The sequence below is a fragment of the Phaseolus vulgaris genome, chromosome 2, assembly GCF_000499845.2.
Source record: "Phaseolus vulgaris cultivar G19833 chromosome 2, P. vulgaris v2.0, whole genome shotgun sequence".
NCBI classification, from domain to species: Eukaryota; Viridiplantae; Streptophyta; class Magnoliopsida; order Fabales; family Fabaceae; genus Phaseolus; species Phaseolus vulgaris.
The window spans coordinates 46,768,288-46,791,570 of NC_023758.2; the positions used below are offsets into that span (position 1 = coordinate 46,768,288).

Here is a 23,283-nt window from a genome sequence, read left to right on the forward strand (position 1 = left end):
AACTAAAAAGTCATTTGATCTTTCGATCTTATTTTTTTTATAATTTGATTTAGTAATAATTTTAATGTTCTCCCCTTGTAATAAAATCATTTTACTTTTTTATATGATAATATTAATATACATAATTCATCATCGAAAATAAGAATTAATTTTACTGTATAAACAAATATTTTCTTTCTTTATTTTAGATGGAAAATATTCTCATTTGATATTATCTTGTGTTCCTGCTAGGGAGATGGGACCTAGAGAACTATTGAAGTCTTCTTCTCCTTCCCTCGGTCGGTCAGGTGATTGGGTGGTGAGCTGGGATTCTTCTCGTCCTCCTGCTTATCCTTCGGCACTCGGCGCTCGGTCGTCGGGTGAAATCCGGATGGTGGGGGTACCTGTGAAGGCACTCCGACGCTCAAGTCAGTAAAGCGGGTGGTCAGCTCTCAGGTAGGCAAATCGTAATAAATGACATACCTTACTCCTTTGAAATGTGTGCTATTTATATTATTCTAGTGGGCCTACCTTGTTGGGCCCGTTTATGGAGGTGGATACCGCTTAGGGTTGCATTACCTAATTCTTGATGATGGATTAGCTTCACTGATCTCGGTTTGAGCGTTAATTGTAATGTGGTTCGGCCATCGGCCAAATTCTCATGGTGGGGGCCTGCCATCGGCCAAATACCCGTAGTCTTCGGCCGTCTTAATTGAGTCTTCAACGGTCTCGGTCGTCTCGACCTCTCGGCCAAGTCTTCTAAGGTCTCCGCATATCGGTCGTCTCTCCCTCTCGGCCAAGTCTTCTAATGTCGGCCTCTCGGTCGTCTCGGCCAAGCCTACCAAGGTCTCGGCCTCTCGGCAAAGTTTTCTAAGGTCTTTCAACCTGCATCTCTGGGTAAATTGTGCGCATGCATTAATGCTTCTCTGACTTGAAGGCTGAAGCTATGATGTCATGTTCCTGATCTCTGCTCAGAGTGCAGTTGTATTTGATCATTTCGTAGTAAATTTTATATCTTTCTTACCATTTACCGTAAATGTAACAGAAACCAACACGGGAGTTTCCAGAACGTGCAATATAAGACTACTTAAATGTTTTGTCTTCTCCTTAAAAGAAGTTTAGAGTTGAGGGCAGGCTAAGCACAGTCATAGAAGAGCTTTTATTATCAAATGTAGATTTTTTAATGAACATAACCCCTGAAAATAGTGATACTGTAGAGGCTATTTGGAGCAGCTTATACTTTTAGTGAATGCAAAGCCCGAAAATGCTCTGCCAAAACATATATTTATGGAATATCTCATTGAAAATGACTTGATCGTTGTAGTTTACCCCTCCCATTGATTCATGTCACAGTCTTGAACCCTCCTCTTAAGTTGCCCTTGATCTATGGGCGAAAGGGTTATGGATGACATTGAGGACAGTTTGGATATTGATGCACAGATGGTTGAAGATGTTGTTGCTGTTATCAAGCCAAGTACAGTATGGACACATACATAAATGTTGAAAGCAGTGGTATGGGTGAAAGGGTTATGGATGACGTTGAGGACAGGTTCAATATTGAGGCAAATGAATCCTGTCAATCCAAGGACAAAGTATGTTTCATTTTGAAAAAAATTAGTGTCATAAATTAAGTAGTTGGCTTTTGCAGAGTTGTAACAATGAAAATCTTAATCAATCTTTTGTGTTCTGATTGACACAGTGTACCGGTAGGCACCGGACGAACGCACATGGCCGACGGACCGAATGCACAATAAATGTAAGGGCATTTATGTGACAAGCTAAGGTGGTTAAGATACACCTCCGAAGAATAAGGAATATGCGTTTAGAGAAGATATGTTCCCCGGGTATTCCGGAGCACGACTGACAAGACATATCCATAACCACCCTGAGCCCAAGGGATAGAAAGCCCATTAGGCAATCCTATAAATACTGTGCTCAAGCCAGAGAAAGGTACGTTTTCATTCACTTACGAAATCGCGCTTAGAATCTCATACTTACTTCATGCTGAGATCGACACGTCAGCAATCTCATTATGTCAACCGACCGTGCCTGGGCCCCATTTCTCCACTCAGGTACAGCTCTTTCAATTGGGCTATCTCTTCTGCGTGCCGCTGGCGTTCTTCTTCTCGCCTTTTCCTTTCTTCATCTTGGCGCAGTTGGTCGATGACTCCTTTTTGGAGTAACTCCTGCATCTGAACCTGGAGGGTTTGGAGTATTGTCCTATGCTCTTCTGAGATATCATTGTTGTTATTTGCCGTTGAGCCCATCTTCGAGCGTTGGGATCTTTAGGTCTGGGAATAATGATTACTCGGCCCCACGGTGGGCGCCAATTGTACCTGTATGGATATTGGGAACTGAGTAATGTTGGTCCACGTCGATACAAGGTGTCTGTTTCACTCTTAATTGTCTTGTCCTTCGAGTTTCCTTCTTCTTCGCTGTCCTCGGTCGGCCGGTGGGGTACCTGCGATTGTGCTCCGACGCTCAAGTCAGTAATCTCTCTCAGTGAGGATCTCTTATCATATAACAAAAACATACCTTTTTCTCTCTCTTTGTCTTCTTTTGTATGTTCCTCTTGGGCTTGGGCCCTCTGGATTGTTAGTGGTTCGTGTTTTGTGGTTCTGGGGTCGTGTTAGATGGTTTCCTGGGATCTAGGGGATGTTCCCGAAAATCCAGGGAGTGCTTACGTGTGTTTGTTGCTCAGTGGAAATTGTAACCGTTAGTCCCATGTGTAACCACGTTAATTACTTAGATAATTTTAATTCGTACCATGCGGTCGTTCGGTGCCGACCGGTACAGAATCTAAATGCATGAGAATATACAATCAAATCAAAGCTGTCAGTTCAGAGCATAAATACTATGACAGGACCATCACTATCAATGGTTCAGCAAGATAAAATGAAGCCAGAATGTTAGCGAATTTCTCAATTCAATTCAAAAACGTCAAGCAAGAAAAGAAAAAGAAAATCCAAGAGTTTGAGAAATTCTGACTTATCATTGAATTGAACTTCTTTGATATTATTTTGATTATTGAACGCCAATGAATGAATAATTATCCAAAAGAAAGAAGAAAAAGTCAACAAAGAACAGTAAATCTTTTGAAGCAAACATCTTAAAGTTTAAAGAGAGACAAGAATAACAACTATGGACCATTACATGCCATAAAAACGACTTACAGAAACCAGAAGAAGATGGTTATATCCTTCAAAGGTACAGAAATATTCGCACGATCGTGTCCTTCTTCCTTTTAATTGATGTCCACACATTGGACATTTGATTTTGTATATTGTTATGTTTGTCATGTTCAACTTTATAGTATTATATAACTGCTACAAGTCAATCACTTATGCAAAGTCATATATACTCTATAAACTACACTTTAGAATATATTAAATGTCATATAATACATTTTAATAATACATGTTAAATGCTTTGTTTTAATAAAATCTTACATCATATCTTTAAAAAAGTATCCACCACTATTCTTTAAAAGTGCCATATACATTTATAAATATTCACAAACAAGACTTAAACACAGCAATTATCTATATAGGTCTTTCTTTGAAATAAGACTTGTTAAAAAGTATCATTATTTTTCTAAACTGTTTTAGCTTTATCTTCGTATTCTTCTACTTAAAAAGTTACATAATTTTATTGTTGATGGTCATATTCGGAAGACACATCTCAGTTTCAGATTTGCATATTCGGAACTCTCTTATTTGTGTTGTAAATATAGATATATGGAAGATTAAGGGTAAAATATACATTTTTTTATAAAGTGTTAGTGCAATCACAATTGGTCTGGTGCAGGGAGAATTAATCTAAAAAGTGTTTAGTGGTTAGCAGTGATGATTAAAAAATACTTATTATTGACGGTAAAAATATTCATTGTTAAAAACTGTTTAAAAAAAGTTTCCTTGAAAATATAAATCAATTCCCTTGTAGTTTTTTCCTAATAATTGGCATGGGAGTAGCATTTTAGGAGTTAAACATTGAGGAGGATAAAGAAGAAGAGAAGAAGATTAAGAAGGGGTGAGGAATATGAATATGGTAATTTCACCATCCCCAAGGAGGTGCAGGATGAAATCGGGGGTGGAGGAAGAAATCGCCCTTTCATCCCTAATTATCAATGGCCCATGAGTAAAAAAAAAGAGAAAAAAAGAAAGCGCTAAATGCTCACTCACGTTGCGCACGTGATGTCGAAGACGTCGTCGACAACGTATAGAGGTTTTCAATTTTCAACGAAACGTTTCGGAGCGAGATCGGATGAATTGAATCCCGGCTAAGTTACATACCGCGGTTTCTCTTCGCCGAATTCCGTTAGTCGATAATTTCACAGGCAATTGATTAATTTATTAGACGCTTTAGCACTCTACCATCTTATCGCGTGATTGTTTGTTCTCATCGCATTCTTTTTCCGTGTCTCTATCCTTTTGGCGATTCTTCAAGGTCCTGCAACTTTCACAAATTGAACTGTGCCGAGGTTTGGTTCCAAAGTACCGTGGCCGTTTCTCTGATTAACACAGAGCACGGTTAATTAGTTTCTGGCTTCGAGTTTAGCTTCTCAATGGAGGCGGATTTCGTGACCAATGATATTCTCTCACTCACACACGATGCTTTTGATGCCAACGATAATGTAAGCTTGTCGGTTTTCGTCTTCACTTGTAATTACTGTATATTGGAGGTTTTCGCTCTGGATATAAATTGTTGCTTAAACCCTCGCTTACGCTTATTTTTGTAGTTTTGATCATTTCAAGTTTTCTTTAAATTTTAATTTCATTTATGTTGTTTGGATGATTCACGTGTTTGCCCTAGATAGAGTCGTGTATGGCAACTGGTTGATCACTTACGGTATTTGTTTCCCCGGATCACTCGATATTTGTTAATTAACAGGATGATGAAGCTATGGAAGGGGAAACATGTGGAATATGCATGGATATGGTTATTGACAGGGGAGTTCTGGATTGCTGTCAGCACTGGTATGTATTTATTTACGCACTTCTTAAAGGCTTATAAAATATATGTTTTAACTCTTTTAAAAATTGTCATATCTTAATCTCCTCGGTTTGGTAGTGTCAATTTGTTTTATGGATTGTGCCTTGCACCTCATCTGCGGAGTTAGCAGAAGTAGGTTTCATTATTCATTCTTCACGGTGAAGAAATAAGGGAGTGACTTATATAGAAGAAATAGTGATTGATGATATGTACTTGTAAAAGTCTGATTGTACGTTGCTGTTTGATTCAACTTATTGAGAGCTTTAAACAAAATATCCTTCAGAAATTATCCAAACTATTCATGCTAATGGGCGCAAGTCATTGTTGGACTTGGTTTTGATTGAATTGTGAAAATGAATCTAATATTTATTTATAATAACATCAAAAGCTTTTTTCCCGCTTGGTAAATTTTTATGTTTTTTTAGAATGATAAATGGATAACTTACAATCTTCTCCACTAAGAGATGCTTACTCGGCCTTCCTCTTTGATTTTAAGAATTACACTTCCTGCTCTTAGGAGATGAATGTACCACACTTTGTTTCAATAAAAATGATCTTTTTAGTGGTAGTGTAGTGACTGGCAAACGCTGAGCAGCTATGAAAATGAGCCTTCCCTTGATACTTTTCATCTCTTTGCAATTTGAATAACATTGACAGTTAATTTTGAACACCTTATTAGAATTTGATGACATAAGAAGATTAAATGAAGTTTCAATCACCTCTACTGTCAAGTTTGCAGCTTTATTCAAAAGTTTTAGGTTCTGAAGTACCAAGCCGATTAGGACATCAAAACTATCTGTCGATGATGTTAAGAAACTGAGGGAACTTGTTTGATTAAAAAGAACTAGATTTCTGAACTTATTTTTAACTGGTTATGTTGAATGAAGTAGTTCAGTATAAATAACTGTATTTTGTTTCAATTGAACAGGCAAAATCAGATTTGAGCCAGTTTTTGTAGAAACAGAACAAATCTGGTTCTTTAGTTCAAAATTGGTTTACTGGATTATAAAATCTGTCATTACAGTTTAATTCTCACGATTCATGAAACCCAACTAATTTGGTTATGTTCAATAGAATTATGGAATTATATGTCTAGTTTAATTTGATTCAGGCCTAGTTACCTTTTAAGGCCTAATATACATTGGTTAAACTGTGTTAAATATTTTATTCTCACTCACCAAAATATTTTTGTTTTGCTATGCTTGCTTTTGGCTTTGGTGGGAAAGTTATGAATGTGGTATTGTAATATGAGGATTTTCATGGGCAAAAGTTCCAGGATGAAAGGGATTTCTTAGATGCACTATACTATCTTGTAGAATATTCTGTTTTTCTATCTTAGTATCTTACTCTTTTTGTGATAAATTTTCATTAGTGTAAACTTCAGCTTCTTTTCTTCATGTATTACGTATATGTCCATTGATGGTGGTATACTATCTCAGTAAAGACAAAGGCTACTGGTGTATCTTTAGCCCCTCCAATTCACTCTGTGCAATTCTTCTTTATATTGAAATGTGCCATGTGACCTTTGGGAAGAAAAATCTTCTGTATGGATGCGTAAGTTTAAAGGGAGTGTTTTCATGCTTGTAGGAGAGCATCTATTACTTCACAATAATTTTGTTTTGTTAAATTTTTATTCTTTACATTTACTTAGTCCCATTAAATGTTTTTTTTTCTGAATTTTTCAGTATGTATATTGAAATTTTAATCTGAAGTTTTTGGTTGGTTCATTTATTTCACAGGTTCTGCTTTGTATGCATTGACAACTGGGCTACCATCACCAATCTTTGCCCACTTTGCCAGAATGAGTTTCAGTTAATCACTTGTGTTCCAGTGAGTGATATAAAATTGCGGAATGCTGCTTTTTCTTCATTGCTTTAGTATAAATCTTCAGGTTACAATTGAATTTACCCACCTTATTAATTCTGTTCTAGACCATGTACTTTGTTGCTTTGATTAATATTATTACGAAAATCTATGTTTTTTAACGTATATAATACCTTCAAAATACTATTAAGATTTCCTGTGTGGCTAAACATGCTAAACTGATGATTGTGAAGGTATATGATACCATTGGAAACAACAAAGTTGAGGATGATTCACTCCTCAGGTAAGTTTCTACCATTATGTGTGTATATGACTGACAGCTTTGTTTTCATTGTTTGTTTATATCCAGATACATTAAGCGTAGGATTTTCTGAATTGGTGTTTAAGTTGAAAGTCGTGAATTTCGCTTAATTCTAGCCATCCACCATTATCACTGAATTTTAATTAAATACTTAACAGTTTCAGTACTAAATTTTGACTAAATACATGTTTTATTACTCAATTTTGAGTAAATACTGTTGCATAATCAGGAGAATTATGTTATAATTAAGTGCAGATTCTATTTTATATTTATTAGGACAGATTTGTTAGTGATTTGATTTGATTTGTACAGCTTTAAACACTCATTATTTCTGGCTTTCATTGCCTATTATTTCTTTCTTTAATTAGGTTGTAAAACAGTCTATAAATAGAGACTGTAATCACATTTGTAAAATATCTCAGAAATATATTTCACTTATTTCTTTCCACTTGGTATCAGAGCTCCTGATCTAGGAGACTCTGCTTCCGCAAATTTTTTTTTAGCCTTCATTGCTGTAATCATTTTCCTTGACAGCCTTCATTGCTGCAATTATTTGTTGGACAGCCTTCATTGCTGCAACTTTCTATTTTCCTTATCCTTTCTCCATTGACCACCACCACCACCTTGCACCATTGACCACCACCGACCACCACTGCCGTCGCTCGCCGGAAACTGCACCGCTCGCCGGAACTGCCACTGCTCGCCGGAAACCGCCGCTGGCCGCCTGAAACCGCCACCGGAAAATTTTTCCGGCAGATTTTTTTTTCCTGTGTGTGTGAACAGGATCAAATTTTGCCAATCTGAAAAACTCAGTTGGTTTTGAACTCTCATGGACTCCCTTAGTAAGCCATCTAGCTATTGTTCCTTTACTATGAGTGGTAAGAGTTCTAGTTTTTTATCCTTTAATGCTTCTAGTACTGAAAATATCTGGATTATAGACTCTGGTGCTACTGATCATATGACACCTCATTCCTCTTCTTTTTCATCCTACACTACTTTATCCGGTAAGCCATATATTACTATTGCTAATGGTTCCACTACCCCCATTAATGGTCGTGGTAACATTCACCTTCAACCTTCATTTCCTTTAAAAAATGTGCTTCATGTTCCCAAACTATCCAATAACCTCTTGTCTATTCAAAAGATTACCCAAGATTTAAATTGTACAGTGGTATTTTTCCCTTCCCATTGTGTTTTTCAGGATCTTGTCACGGGGAAGACTATTGGAATTGCTAAAGAGCAGGGCGGGTTATATTATTTACAGCATGAAGAAAGTAAAAAGGGTGCTAGACTACAGGCACACACTTCTAATCTTCAGCAAGGTCGTGAATCTTGGTCATCCTCTCAGATATGGCTTCAACACAGACGTCTTGGTCATCCTCCATTTAGTACCCTAAAGTCCTTATTTCCTGTTTTATTTACAAAAGTGTCTGCTGAGTCATTTCATTGTGATGTTTGTCAGTTTGCTAAACACCATCGGACAACTTTTCCTCCCAATGGTAATAAAAGTTCTAAACCTTTTGATCTTATTCATTCAGATGTATGGGGACCTTCACCTATTCCTAATATCTCGGGTACAAAATGGTTTGTTTCATTTATTGATGATTGTACTCGGGTTACTTGGTTATTTCTCATGAAAGATAAGTCTGAAGTTTTTCACTTGTTTGTAAAGTTTTACAGAATGATTCAAACACAATTTGAAAGTTCAATTAAGAGATTGCGTTCTGATAATGGAAGAGAATATGTGAACCAAAACCTTTCCAAGTTCCTTGAGGAAAATGGAGTTGTTCATGAATTAACCTGTGTGGACACTCCTCAACAAAATGGGGTTGCTGAAAGGAAAAATCGTCATCTCCTTGAGGTTACTCGAGCTTTACTTTTCCAAACATCTGTTCCTAGATCTTACTGGGGGGAAGCAGTCCTGACTGCCACTTATTTGATTAATAGATTACCCTCTCGGGTTCTAGAGGGTGTTACTCCTATTCAGGTTATGACCACATTCTATCCTTCTATTCCCATGTTGAATAGTCTTCAGAATCGTGTCTTTGGTTGTCCTGCTTTTGTCCATGTTCATAGTCCTAATCGGGGTAAGTTAGATCCTCGTGCCATCAAATGTGTCTTCATCGGTTATGCCCCCTACAAAAAGGGGTACAAATGTTATCATCCTCAAAGTCGTAAAGTTTATATTTCCAAAGATGTCACCTTCCATGAAACAGAGTCTTTCTTTCCTAGTTCTCAGCTTCAGGGGGAGAGTATTCAAGAAGCTGAGGACCTTGAGTTGCCACCTTTTCCTTTGTTACAGGATTTCGTTCTTAGGAAGGATGACAAAGACCCTGCACCAACATCATTACCAGAGAAGAATAATGAAGACAAATATTTTGGAAAACAATATCAGCGAAGGCAACAAGAACCCGTCCTGGTCGAACAGCAACTTCAATTGTCTGAACCGGAGGTAAGAACTCATACCAGTGAGACTCTTGAGGACACCTTAAATACTGCTTTTGAACCTAACCTAAATGATTTACCTATTGCCTTGAGAAAAGAAAAAAGATCTTGTGCCAAATATCCTATATCCCAATTTGTGTCTACAGAAAAACTTTCTATGCAGCACCAGAGTTTTCTTTCAGCTATTGATTCTATCAAAATCCCTACATCGGTACAAGAAGCCTTAAAAGATGATAACTGGATTCGAGCCATGAATGAAGAAATGAGCGCGTTAGAAAGGAATGAGACTTGGGAGATTGTAGAGAGACCAAAAGATAAGAAAGCAGTGGGTTGTAGGTGGATATACACAGTTAAGTATAAGTCTGATGGCACACTGGATCGGTATAAAGCAAGGTTGGTTGCAAAAGGGTACACTCAAACCTATGGGATCGATTATGAGGAGACTTTTGCTCCAGTGGCAAAAATGAATACCGTCAGGATTATTCTCTCCCTGGCGGCACACTTTGGTTGGGCAATGCATCAATTTGATGTTAAAAATGCCTTCTTGCATGGAAGCTTGGAGGAAGAAGTATACATGGAGATTCCACCTGGGTATGGTATTGTTAATGAAGGGAATAAGGCGTGCAGACTTAAGAAGGCCCTATATGGTCTTAAACAATCACCTCGTGCTTGGTTTGGAAGGTTTACTCAAGCTATGGTATCTTTGGGGTACCGACAAAGCCAAGGTGACCATACTCTGTTTATAAAACATTCTCAGAATGGTAAACTCACTCTACTTTTGGTCTATGTAGATGATATGATTATTACAGGTGATGATGAGATTGAAAAACAAAATTTGAGGGAGAGACTAGCTGCTCAATTTGAAATGAAGGATCTTGGGAAGCTGAAGTACTTCCTTGGGATAGAGGTTGCTTACTCGAGACAGGGCATCTTTATTTCTCAAAGGAAATACATCCTTGATCTTCTCAAAGAGATTGGTAAGTTGGGTTGTAAGCCCACTGGAGTGCCAATAGAGCAAAATCATAGGATTGGGAATGATGAGGAAAACCCAAAAGTGGAGAAGACACAATATCAAAGACTTGTGGGAAAACTCATTTATCTTTCACACACTAGGCCAGATATAGCCTATGCAGTTAGTGTGGTTAGTCAATTTATGCATGATCCAAGAGAAAGACACTTGCAAGCAGTAGATAAAATTATTCAGTACTTAAAAGCCTCTCCAGGAAAAGGATTGCTATTCAAAAAGGGGGAAAACTTATCCATGAAAGTATATACTGATGCTGACTATGCAGGATCGATTGTTGATAGGAGATCCACCACAGGCTACTGCATGTTCTTGGGTGGAAATCTGGTGACATGGAGGAGCAAGAAGCAAAATGTAGTTGCAAGATCAAGTGCAGAGGCAGAATTTAGAGCCATGGCTCAAGGGGTGTGTGAACTCTTATGGATGAAGATCATACTTGATGACCTAAAAATAAAATATGAAGCTCCTATGAGTTTGGCATGTGATAATAAGTCCGCTATCAGTATTGCACACAATCCGGTTCAACATGATCGAACAAAGCACGTAGAGATAGACCGACACTTTATTAAAGAAAAGTTGGATGATGGTCTTATAGCCACTGAGTACATCCCTTCAAGACTCCAATTGGCAGATATGTTTACTAAGGGACTTCCCGCAAAACAATTCGAAGATCTTACTTGCAAGTTGGGAATGATAGATATACATTCACCAACTTGAGGGGGAGTGTTGCATAATCAGGAGAATTATGTTATAATTAAGTGCAGATTCTATTTTATATTTATTAGGACAGATTTGTTAGTGATTTGATTTGATTTGTACAGCTTTAAACACTCATTATTTCTGGCTTTCATTGCCTATTATTTCTTTCTTTAATTAGGTTGTAAAACAGTCTATAAATAGAGACTGTAATCACATTTGTAAAATATCTCAGAAATATATTTCACTTATTTCTTTCCACTAATACTTTACAGTTTTATCATGTTTCTGCTGCTGTAAAATAATTATATAATATTTTCACTGTTTTTCTTTATGATTGCAGAGATGACGATGACTGGTCCATTGAAGGGAAGAATAACACACTGTCATTTCCCTCATACTACATTGATGAAAATGTAATTGTTTTCCATATAATATAATTTTAGAATTACATGCAAAAAATCTTGACATCTGGTTAGTTAATATTAACGACAACCTTGCTTCTAGTTTTTTTTTGTATTTTTGCATGAGCACGTATCCTCCATGCAAAGATCTTTTTATTCTTATTGTAAGTTGATTTCTAGTGTTATCTAATTGTTACTACTCTATCTAGAGTCATATTGTACATATAATTTTTTGGCATTTATATCCTTAGCACTCACTCTGTTACCTGTGGTTTGTTTCAGTGTATACATTGGCCTTATAACTAACTTGAACTACAACAAAATCCTTTTCCTACTAGGTTAGGTAAGCTACATGAATTACATGACATCATTCAATGATAAGTACACAACACTTGGAGAACTCACCCTCAAAAGTTAGTTATTTAGGGAGGAGAACCAAACACTTAAATACTCTCCGGCAAGCATTCCATACTACTCAATGTGGGATTTAAGCACCCCATAATACCCAAGTTCCTATCAAACCACCACCCTTAAGAGCCGACATCTTGGCGGCTTTCACTCCATCACACTTCACTCAACTCCTTATTGGTTAGAACCATCCATAGATAGCAGAATTTTTTATATTGGATAACAAAAAGTATTGGCAATTCAAAAATCCTTTATGAAAATATATCGTATGCAAAGACAGGCTGTGGAAGAAGCATTGCAAACCAAAAAAAAAATCTGTAGATAAATAAAAAAAAGCAGGAATATAGTTGTAATGCAAAAATAATGAAAGAAAATATTATAAGTAATAATAATAAGTCTAGAAATTCTAATAATGAAATCAAAGCAACAAAACACTACGAAGTTCAAGTTCCAAGACTTTAAAATATCAACAAACATAAGACAAACGTCCTAAATTTGTAAGTCTCTGGTTCATTTTCAATTCCTACATCAATGTTATCCAATGGGCCTTATCCCTCCTCTTACCCTTTAGAGAAAAACTTGTCAAAGTTAAGTAATTCTTCAGTTTCTTCATACTCATAGTTAGAGCTATCAAATTCCATTTCATGATCAATCCCAAGTTGAAAATTCTCTTTGCCCCTTCTTCCTGTTGAGGTTAAAGTTGCACCTAGACCTTCCTAGAAGCATGGGAAGATACAATAACAACCACTACTTGATGGTTGCTTTTTTTAATTAATTTCCTATGTCCTTGTATAAATTCTTGGCTCTCCAATGCTTGAAGTTTCATAATGAGATGCCCAATTAAGAGTGGGATCATAAAAACCAATTCATTCTCCTCATCTTCATTATCATCCACTTGTCATTAGAACAATAGGATCAATTTCATCTCTAATATTATATCTTGGAGCAATTTGTTGGTTATACTTTATGTAAACCAAAGCATGCAATTTTTTATTGTCTAGCCTATTTCCCTTTTTTGAATGAATAAGTAAAATGCTAATTAGATTTTTCCTACTTTATACAAAAAAAATAATAATGAAATTAGCCATGGACAATAATTAGTACTCTCTCAAATACATGGCATTTGCATTCACATCGTGATGAGCTAGATAAAATATTAGCTTTTGCAAGTTTGGAGTTCCATAATTTCAACATATCTGGTCTTTTTAAAAAAACTAATGTATAGCACTAATCCTTATGTATTTTATCATTTTGTAGGCAGTTATTTGCTTGGATGGCGATGACTGCAAGGTTCGAAATGGGTTGGCTACTGTTGAAGGAGATTCTGATCTCAGTACATCAATAGCATGTGATTCATGTGATATATGGTAAGCTTAAATCAACAGATTAGGTTAATAAGTTTGAGATATACAATTTGAAATGAATTTTTGTTGTTTAAGATGCCACTGAGTAAACTTTTAGTTGGTTATTGTATTCTAGAACTATGATGTTGGGATTGGATTGGTCTGCTCCGTGTAATTGCATATTTGCTTTGGGTTTAAACTCCACTTATAAGTTGTTTTTGCAAAAAAAAAATTGTTTCTCTTAGAAAGTGGATTTACTGCTAACTCAACCCTGCGAAATTGGGTAATAAGGTGGTCTTTGGAGTCATTTATATACTATAATTTGATTATATCTCTAATTGATGTGAGATTTGTAGCATATCCTTACATCTAACACTATTGGCCTTGCTACGTGAATAACATGGTGAGTGACCATTTTAATGAATCTATAGGATGATACCATCTTACACAGTTATTTAAGTTTAATTCAATTCAACAAAATCAACTTATAAGATGATAATTGCTTGCATTTATATACTATATTTCGACATTATCTTTAATCGATGTGACACATGGGTTTTTCCCATGATTTGACTACATCACTAGTCCCGATGTTAATTTTTCAGCAGTTTATTAGCTTGTCATAATATTTATGGATAAGTTCATAATTAACAGTAATGGAAGTTTATTTAAGTCTAGTAGGTGAATTACAAATTTGATGGAAGTCAAGGGTGTAGTCAGGTCTGAACTTACTTTCCGGATAGTGTGGATAATGTGTCTTGTTATATTTCATATGGTTTATATGACTGCCTTATCAAAGCATGACCATCAATGATATAAAGCAGGACCATCAATGATATAAAGCAGGACCATCAATGATATACAAGCTAGATAATATAGAAAAGAGCTTGTGAAATCAATTCATGAATATATTATTACTGAATTTTATAAACAGTACCACATAATTTTGCTTCAATTGAATTATGACAGGTATCATGCATTCTGTGTGGGATTTGATACTGAAAGTATGTCAGACAATACATGGTTATGCCCCAGGTAGATTGACTTTACTGGTTATTCTGCTGGATATTTTCGTTCTTCTAATTACTTTTTCTCTTCCTTTAATCTCAAAGCTCGATCTGGTTTGTACTTGTTAAGATGCATGCACATATGGGCTACTAGCGTATAAATAATAAAATAGAATTTGATGTGTTCTAGCTATTGTAGATAAAATTGATAGAAAACATGGTTAGATAATTAAAATAATATTTGCCAAAATTAGAAGTTATTTATGATGTGATCAACTATGAAACTAATGTATTTATCCGCTGACAAAATTGAACTTTCAAAGGGATGCTTTTAACAAAACCCCTAGGCAATCTTCCTTTACATGAATTATTACATATTTTGTTGACAGTATTTGATATTTTCTTTCCATCCTATAGTATTCTGATTCAGGGTTTTGTTTTAGGTGTGTAGCAGATGATGTTTCTAAAGGAGCATCTAATTCAATGGAGAGGACAACCGTGGATTGTAATGCAGACAATAGTAACAATGAATGCCATGCTGAGGATTCCTTTTCAGGAAAAGTGTCTGTCTCTGTTGCTGATACAGGAGAAACAGCTGTTGTTGTCTCGATGGTTGATAGAACAAAATGGGTTCCAGCAACAAGTGAGAAAAGCCTATTGCCTTTTGAAGTTGGTGGGGATCCAATGACTGAATCATGTATTTTAATGTTTGACACAAATGATCAGCAAAGTGGCGAAATCAGGACAAATTCATTACCGATCATGGAGGAAGAAGAACTGGAACTGTCTTTATCAAACAATTTATCCTGTAGCCTAACTTCTATGTCCTTAGTGCATAATGATTTAGAGAAAAGTACCAGTGGAGCAATGAATGAACCCAGTCCCTTGGATGGAACCAAGTTTTTGGATGAATCCCATACCAAAACTAGTCCATCCAGAATTGAATCCAATATGGGTCTTGATCTTGGTTTGTCAGTGGGCTCTTTTTTATCTGGTAAACCATATTATTATATATCACTAGCTTTCTGTGAGCTTGAAAAGTATCTATTGTAAGCAGACTGATTGTCATAATCTTATTGTGCTTATAGTTGATAATGCAGACAAGAGTGAACCAAAAGATCAAGCAACCATTGTCCCATGCTTGACTTCAGAGGAATGTTTTTCAAAAGGTACTCAACCATTCTTAGAAATGTGATTTCTTTATTTTAGTCCACACTTGGACTGTGAGAAACCATTTATGGATGATATTGGTGGCATTTAGACCAGTTCTTAAACCTTATAATGTGGATAATAAAATATTCTCAGGAGATGATATTGAAGTCAATGCTTGTAAAGACAATGTCAGAGTGGCTGGTGGAAAGAGAAAGCATGCTGATTACAGGTAAACAGTCATTTAAACTTGTATCATATGAATTGAGTAGTGTTCCTTGGGCATTGTACTGGAGAGAGAGGCAGAGAGAGGATGTAAAAAATGCTGTAGGAGGAAGCACACTTTGCCATAGTCCTCCTGTGTGGTGTACTGTATTATTCCAACATAGACACTGAACCCAACACTGACACATACATGCTATATCACATACATGAGCAACATAAAAGATCTAAAATCAAAACAATGTTTGTATATTATTGTGTATGCAGATTTCTATGATAGTGAGTCACAAATACATACCAAGAGACATTATTTTTTAATACTTAATATTACATTTTGAAGTAACTTTTTCTTAATGTTAAAGAAATGTATTTTTTATAATACTAGTTTCCTTTAAATGCCCATCCATATGGTTGACTCGGGTATAGAGGTGTCAGATCAAGTCCTTTAGATCTTCGATGGTATTTGGGGGACTTAATGGGGGTAACAGATTGTCAGGGTTTCTCCTAGCTTGATGGCCCTCTGGATACTGTTTTATTCTTCTGATATCAAGATGTACCATGCCACAGATATTAGAAATGGAATGGGCCTAACTCAGCTGTAAAAGCTGGCTTTGGAGGAGAGGAGGATTTCTCAATCTTACAAAGACTATTTTTTTTATATTCCGAGCTAATGTGGTACTTATTAACAATATAGATAGAATAGAAAGTTGTATATTATTCAAAAACCTGTGTATTGTAGTTGTAATGTATAGGGGACGCTTATGATGCTCACCTCACCTTTGAAAGTATGTAGTCGATGACAAAATATCATCATAAAATTGGTGCTGCTGGTTTCCAACAAATACATTAATGAACCAGAGCACTTTGAATCTTGATGAATTCTAATACTCACAAACGGAAAGAAATAAGAGCAGTAGCATTTCTTACTCGTGTGCTATTAAAACTGCGTTAGTTGTCTATGATCTTTAAATGCATGTTGAACTAAATGTTTTAATTGTTATCTGTTTTATGTTCACCACATGAGGAGTTCAAAACTTGACCTTCTTTTTGTTCTTTTTCCCTTGATTTTGTTGTTGATGTGACAGTTCTGAGCAAGTTCATATAAAGGCTGAGGATGGAGATGCTGAGCCTGAACTTCCTGATGAAGTTGTGCCAAAGAAAATTAAAGCTACTGATAGGCAAATGAGTAATACTAATGACACAGCCAATGATCATCTTTTAGAAAATGCTACAAAACACTCTGCTTTAAAACATCCTCCAACAAAGCCAACTGTCACACCAGATATAATGAATATTGTTAAAGGGACGGACCGAAGGCTTTCCAAGGGACATAGTGACACTAATGCTTGTGACAAGTCATCTGAAAGCAAAGGAAATATGGCTGGGTTGAGGGTTAAAAAGATCATGAAGAGAAATTCCGAGGATAGAGAATCATCCTTGGTAGTTCAAAATCTAAGGAAGGAAATTAGAGAAGCTGTCCGTAACAAATCCTCCATAAACTTCGAGGATAACCATTTTGATCCCAAGCTTCTTGAAGCATTTAGGACTGCTATAACAGGGCCTAAAACTGAACTTGTAAACAAGTTATCCCCTGCAGCTATGAAGGCAAAGAAGTCAATGTTGCAGAAAGGCAAAGTGCGTGAAAATTTAACAAAGAAAATTTTTGGGACTTCCAATGGAAGAAGAAAGCGTGCATGGGATAGGGACTGTGAAATTGAGTTCTGGAAATATCGTTGCATGAGAGCTACAAAGCCTGAAAAGATTGAAACTTTAAAATCAGTTCTTGATCTACTAAGAAAAGGTTCAGATGGTCCAGAATCAAAGCAAGCCTCGGAATGTCAAACCAAGAATCCTATACTTTCGAGGTTGTATTTAGCAGATACATCTGTTTTCCCCCGGAAACAGGATGTGAAACCTCTCTCTGTGCTTAAAACTGTTGATAACTCTGAGCAAACTAAACAAAACAACCCATCAGAGAAAGTACCAAATCTATCCGTTAATAACAATACTATTAAAGCAACAGATGTAAACTATCTCTTATCAAAGATCAGTTTTGTTTCATCTGAAAAAAAAGTAGACAAGAAGATTGTTCACGGCCCAGTTGGTGATAATTCAACTTCTGGTAAAATACGTTTAAACAACCACTTAGAAAGGACACCAATCTCGTCAGCTGGTGCCAAAACTGGCACAAAGGAGTTAGGTCTTAAATCTGGTTGCATGAAGAATGATAAAAGAAAATGGGCCTTGGAGGTCCTTGCGAGGAAAACAGCTACAACCAGCGGAAACACAGCAAATGGAAATCAGGAAGAGAACGCAATATTTAAAGGACATTATCCTTTACTTGTATGTAAATGATCTGATCTGACTAGTTTATATGCAATTGCTTTATTTACCTTTGACATTGGTATCAGAAATTGGTTATGGCTGTTCACTGTTTCTTCTTTCTGTTACTGTGAATAGGCCCAACTGCCAATTGATATGAGACCAACATTGGCACCTTCTCGCCACAATAAAATTCCTATATCAGTTAGGCAGGTATGCTTTGAAGTTACACACGTTAAATCAATGCATTTTTAATGAAGACACCGACACCGATTCCTGATGACACTGGGATCAGAAAAGATGTTCCAATTCCTTAGGAGGGTCATTCTTGTTTCCTTACTGTAGAACTAAAATTTATCATTTTAGTTATCTTCTGTTTTCAAGTTTTAAAGAAAACATCTGATTGCCAGTGCTTTTCCCATAAATCCCATTCTTCTCTTTATCCCTGTTTCTTTGTTAAGATGACGATATGAGTCATATAATATAACCTGAAAAGTGATAGAATCTTAAACTTATTGAATAGTTGATTCTGCATAGATAAAAGTCATGATTGACTGGTTGCCAGATTTCAGGGTTGGGAATTAAAACTGGTGCATACCAATACAAAATACAAGTTTAGAATAATTTAATTTGTTCGTCTTTTGCCATGTTAGTGGAGTTGAATCTTATTTAAGTAATGGCCCGTGACTATTTCCAAAAGATCAATTCAAGCTGTTTTATTTGTGTATAGGGTTCTGATATTTAGATTTCTTCTCTCTTAAACTTCGTTATTTTGTGCAGACACAGCTTTACCGCCTGACAGAGCGCTTATTGAAGAACACAAATCTGTCTGTGATTCGCAGAACTGGTATTACAGAATTAGCTGTTGCAGATGCAATTAATATTGAAAAAGAGGTTGCTGACAGATCAAACAGCAAGCTTGTGTACTTGAACCTTTGTTCACAGGAGCTCTTGCATCGCACGAGTAACACAACATCTGATGTAGCCTCAGATACAAGTCCACCAGCCTCATCAGCAATGCTTACCGATCAACAATCAGAACTAAATACCGATGATCTTTCAGCTAACCCTGAAGTTGAAACAGCCTTGAAAAATGCTGGTCTGCTATCTGACTCCCCGCCTAGTAGTCCACATGACAACAGAGAAACATGTAATGGTGACATGTTGGGGCCCGATAATATACTTGAACTGGATTCGCATCCTGATCTAGATATTTATGGTGATTTTGAGTATGATTTGGAAGATGAAGATTATATTGGTGCTAGTGTTACACAGGTTTCAAAACCAAAACAAGAGCAAAATGAGTCAAAAGTGAAACTTGTTTTCTCCACCATGAACTTGAAAAAGTCAGATATCGCTTTGGATTGTGCTGACTGTGAGGGGTCTGAAAGAAAGGAAGTGCCAGGAGAGGCATCCTGCTCACCAAATTGTCACAATGATGCAGTCCATAGGGATAGGGCTTCTGTTTCTTCTGAGCTCCTACCCTTTGAGAGTGCTGTTGAGCCACTTGACACAGAATTTGAAGACTTATTATACGGCCCAGACAAAGAACCACTCATAAAAAAATTTCCAGCCGGTGAATCAAGATCATTACATGGAGATGGCAAGACAGAAACTCTTAGCGTCGCTGATGACTACCATAATGATGTACAACATGCTTTGGATAATGCAGTAAAAGCTTCAGAACGGGGGAATGAGAATCTCACAGAAAAAGTTTCTGATACTACTATCACTGACCAATCTTCTAATATATCTGAGGCTGGCGAAAGTTTTCAACGGAAGGAAGAGAAATCTGATGTCACTGCCAAGCAGATTGACTCTGTAAATCATATAACTAAAAAGGTATTGTAAAATTAATTTTCCCATCTAATTTATTTCTTTAGTTTTTTTTTTTAAATAATGCAGTTTATCTATCATATTTGTTTCCTTTCATTTCTATTTTCCTTTATAATTTTCATATTTCTGTAATAATGATGGAAATTGTTCAGGTAGAAGTTTACATCAAGGAGCACATCAGACCACTGTGCAAGAGTGGTGTAATCACGGCTGACCAATACAGGTGGGCTGTTGCAAAAACAACTGAGAAAGTTATGAAGTATCATTGCAAAGCAAAGAATGCGAATTTTCTCATAAAGGAAGGTGAGAAAGTAAAGAAACTTGCAGAGCAGTATGCTGAAGCAGCCCAACAGAACAGAAAAAATTGATTCATACGGTATCATTCCATCCTCAACTAGTTTTTCTTTAGTTTTTGCCCGTAATCTGCCTTTGTTTTATTATGGTGCTATTCTTATTAAGAAACTTGCTTTATGGAGCAGCAGCAGTGGATACGACTAGTCTTCACCTCGTCATATATGTGAATTGAGCACACAATGGAGATTTATGTTGAATGAAATTGATTTTTTTTTTTAAATAATTTGGTTAAAATTGATTTTGAAATAAAGTGATTTATGATTATTTTTTATCTAACACGGTTATTTAAAATTACTTTAATTTGAATAAAAATCAATTCTTCAACATGGGATTGAAAATGCCTGATATTTTCATAAAATTGTGTGAATTGATATTTTAACGTAATTTTAGGTATTATAACGTGAATCTTAACACATTTTTTACTCGGATATTCCGAACTCAGAATCTGAGTTACAGTACATTTTCAAATATTAATGTTTGATCTGATTACTAATTGGGAATTCGGTTCCACTCCATTGTATTATTTGCTAAGTTTGCTATCGAGTTTCCTAAGTCAATTATTAGAAGGTAATTTTTTTTTAAGAAATTTACCCATTTAAGTAATTTAAATATGATACAGTCATACCTACAATTGGTAGGTACAACATAGCAATAATATAGTTATAGAAATTTAAATGTAATACATATCTTGAATTAGTTTAAAACTTTTTCTAATGGATAACTAACAGTAATCAGTTACTTAAATATAGTTAATTATTACAATATTTTTTCACATCTAATGCAAATATGTATTACGTTTTATATTTTATTTTAGTGCACATGAGTGAGTTTCTTGATTTAGAACTATCCTTTAGTTGCTTTAGTTGTGTGGTCTTAAGCATAAATATGACATTAATATTTTGTAATTATTTAATCTATCCTCAAAATATATTATAATGTGGCTAATGTTTCAAGCATAGAAAGATAGATAACATTCATCTTTTTCAATTATTTTAATCTATACAGATCAAAGCTTACAAATGATCCAATATCGAACACATTCGTCAATCCAGAGCATCAGAATCAGTAGCAATCCAGAGAGTACATTCGTCGATAAGATTAACCCATTGCGCAAAGATGTAGATCTGAACGGGAAGTTATAAAGGGTTGCAATGCAAGTCGAAATGGAGGAAGAACAAAGGCACGAAGTAGAAACCAAAGAATGAGAGGTTTCTTAGTGTTATATAACAGCAATATAGTATGTTTGGATTGTCGTAATTTTTTGTGAACGTGTGCATTTTGTACGTTGAAATGCGTCAACGTGTAATCAATGAGTTGGATTTTGGTTCCCACACCGCCATGGATCTAAGAAAAGTCAAAATACTCTTCCATGAGGTTTCGTTAGAGAAATTCCATGTTCAATCTGTAAATCTTAAACCCTAAATAAATCACTAATTATAACAAAAATTAAATCTGATGTTCAGAATAAAGAATCCAAAAAAAGGTAGATCTGATGTCCGGAATAGAGCAATCCAAAAAGTGTTTAGGGAATATATGGTCTAGAAAGTTCAGAGTGAACAATTCATAGTTAGAATGGGGTAAATTCTAAATTACTTATCAAGAAAAAAATACATTTTTGGAAGAATTTTAGATTATATAATTTTGAATAATATTTTTTAAGTTTTAAATTGGGAAACTTTTAGTTCATATTTTGATGTGAAGTGTAATTATGAAATTTAAGTTTTACAATTTAGAATATCTTTTTTCACTTTTAGATGGATTAGTTTTACAATGCATGTTGGAAGTACGATAATTTATTATTATTTAAAATACAATATTTTATATTTTTAAAACTTATAATAATTTTTATTTTAATTTAACTAATTTTAATTTAATTTTAAAAATGTATTTGTCACACTCTTTAATGAAAATAAAATAAAATCTTATTATCAAATCTGAAGCGTTTCTCGGAAATGCTTTATGCATTTCCCAATTAAAAACTTAAAAAGTTATTCTAAATTGTTGATATTTTTTCAATGAAGTGTTTTTTTATGTAACAATTTAGAATTTTGTCATTCTAACTAGGAGTTAAATGACTTAGAAACTTACATTTGATCTTTCAATATATCATCCATTATAGCGTTACTTAAGTTCAAAATATGATTGGGTTACTCTATTTACAAACCTTTTGATTCTATAATTCTAAAGACTTCAAAGCTACATTTGGGATAGTGGAAAAATTCATGAAAATCCAAAAAGCTTCTAAGATGCATTAAGACTACACAAAAAAAACTTTCTACAGTTGAGAATATGTTTTTTTTTTCCTTACATTTGGAACGCTCACCTCAAATAGATTAATTGCTATATCCATATTATTGCATTAAAAATCATTTGTTTTATATAAATAATGTTATTTCCGTCAAATATAATTTCATTTCATGTGTTATTTAAATTTCCTTCATTTTATGCATTTTATAAAATTCTTTCATTTTGCTTCAAATAAACTGCATACATATCATTTAAAAATTCATCAGATTTGATATAAAAACAAATCATTTCAATCCATAAATTTTTTTTTACATTGGTGTAGAATGTTTTATTTTGTAGAGTTTTTGTCTCTCTCAAAATTCGATAAAAAACACCAATATTATTTCAAAATACGATATTTCAAGCAGTTGTATATTAATGAATAATAACATTTCTTTAATTAATACAGGTATTCTATTTCTATGTGACATAATACAGAGGAGAAACTTTAAAGGGGTTCATCCTCGTATTTTATTTAAATTCAATTTAACACATGAGTTGTTTTAAGCCTTAAATAAACAGAAAATAAATGATAAAGATTAAAAAAAAATCAGTTTCAAAACTACCAGGGAAGTAAATTGATCGATCTTTAATATAATATTATATTTTTATTCGAATTATATATCTTAAAAACATATTATAAAATCTACTTTAATTATAATTGTATAATTTCTTAATTTTACTTAATATT

The 23,283-nt window shown here is 35.0% G+C and overlaps 1 protein-coding gene across 11 annotated transcripts; it reads left to right on the plus strand.

Annotated features, from left to right (window-relative positions):
* The first annotated feature begins 4,131 nt into the window (after positions 1–4,131).
* LOC137812740 (uncharacterized protein At4g10930) lies at positions 4,132–21,695 on the plus strand. Of its 11 annotated transcripts, none has more exons than XM_068614914.1 (16): positions 4,159–4,315; positions 4,426–4,612; positions 4,870–4,955; positions 6,711–6,801; positions 7,029–7,078; positions 11,605–11,677; positions 13,331–13,440; positions 14,386–14,451; positions 14,867–15,417; positions 15,512–15,592; positions 15,729–15,804; positions 16,880–18,137; positions 18,255–18,329; positions 18,897–19,958; positions 20,105–20,328; positions 21,312–21,695. In XM_068614914.1, the coding sequence occupies exons 2-15, from the start codon at positions 4,544–4,546 to the stop codon at positions 20,318–20,320; spliced, it is 3,864 nt and encodes a 1,287-aa protein (XP_068471015.1). In that variant the 5' UTR covers positions 4,159–4,315; positions 4,426–4,543; the 3' UTR covers positions 20,321–20,328; positions 21,312–21,695. The 11 variants fall into 11 exon arrangements, with proteins under 11 accessions (XP_068471017.1, XP_068471015.1, XP_068471018.1 ...); XM_068614917.1 differs by having other exon boundaries at positions 15,524–15,592; XM_068614915.1 differs by having other exon boundaries at positions 4,160–4,295.
* The last annotated feature ends 1,588 nt before the right edge of the window (positions 21,696–23,283 follow it).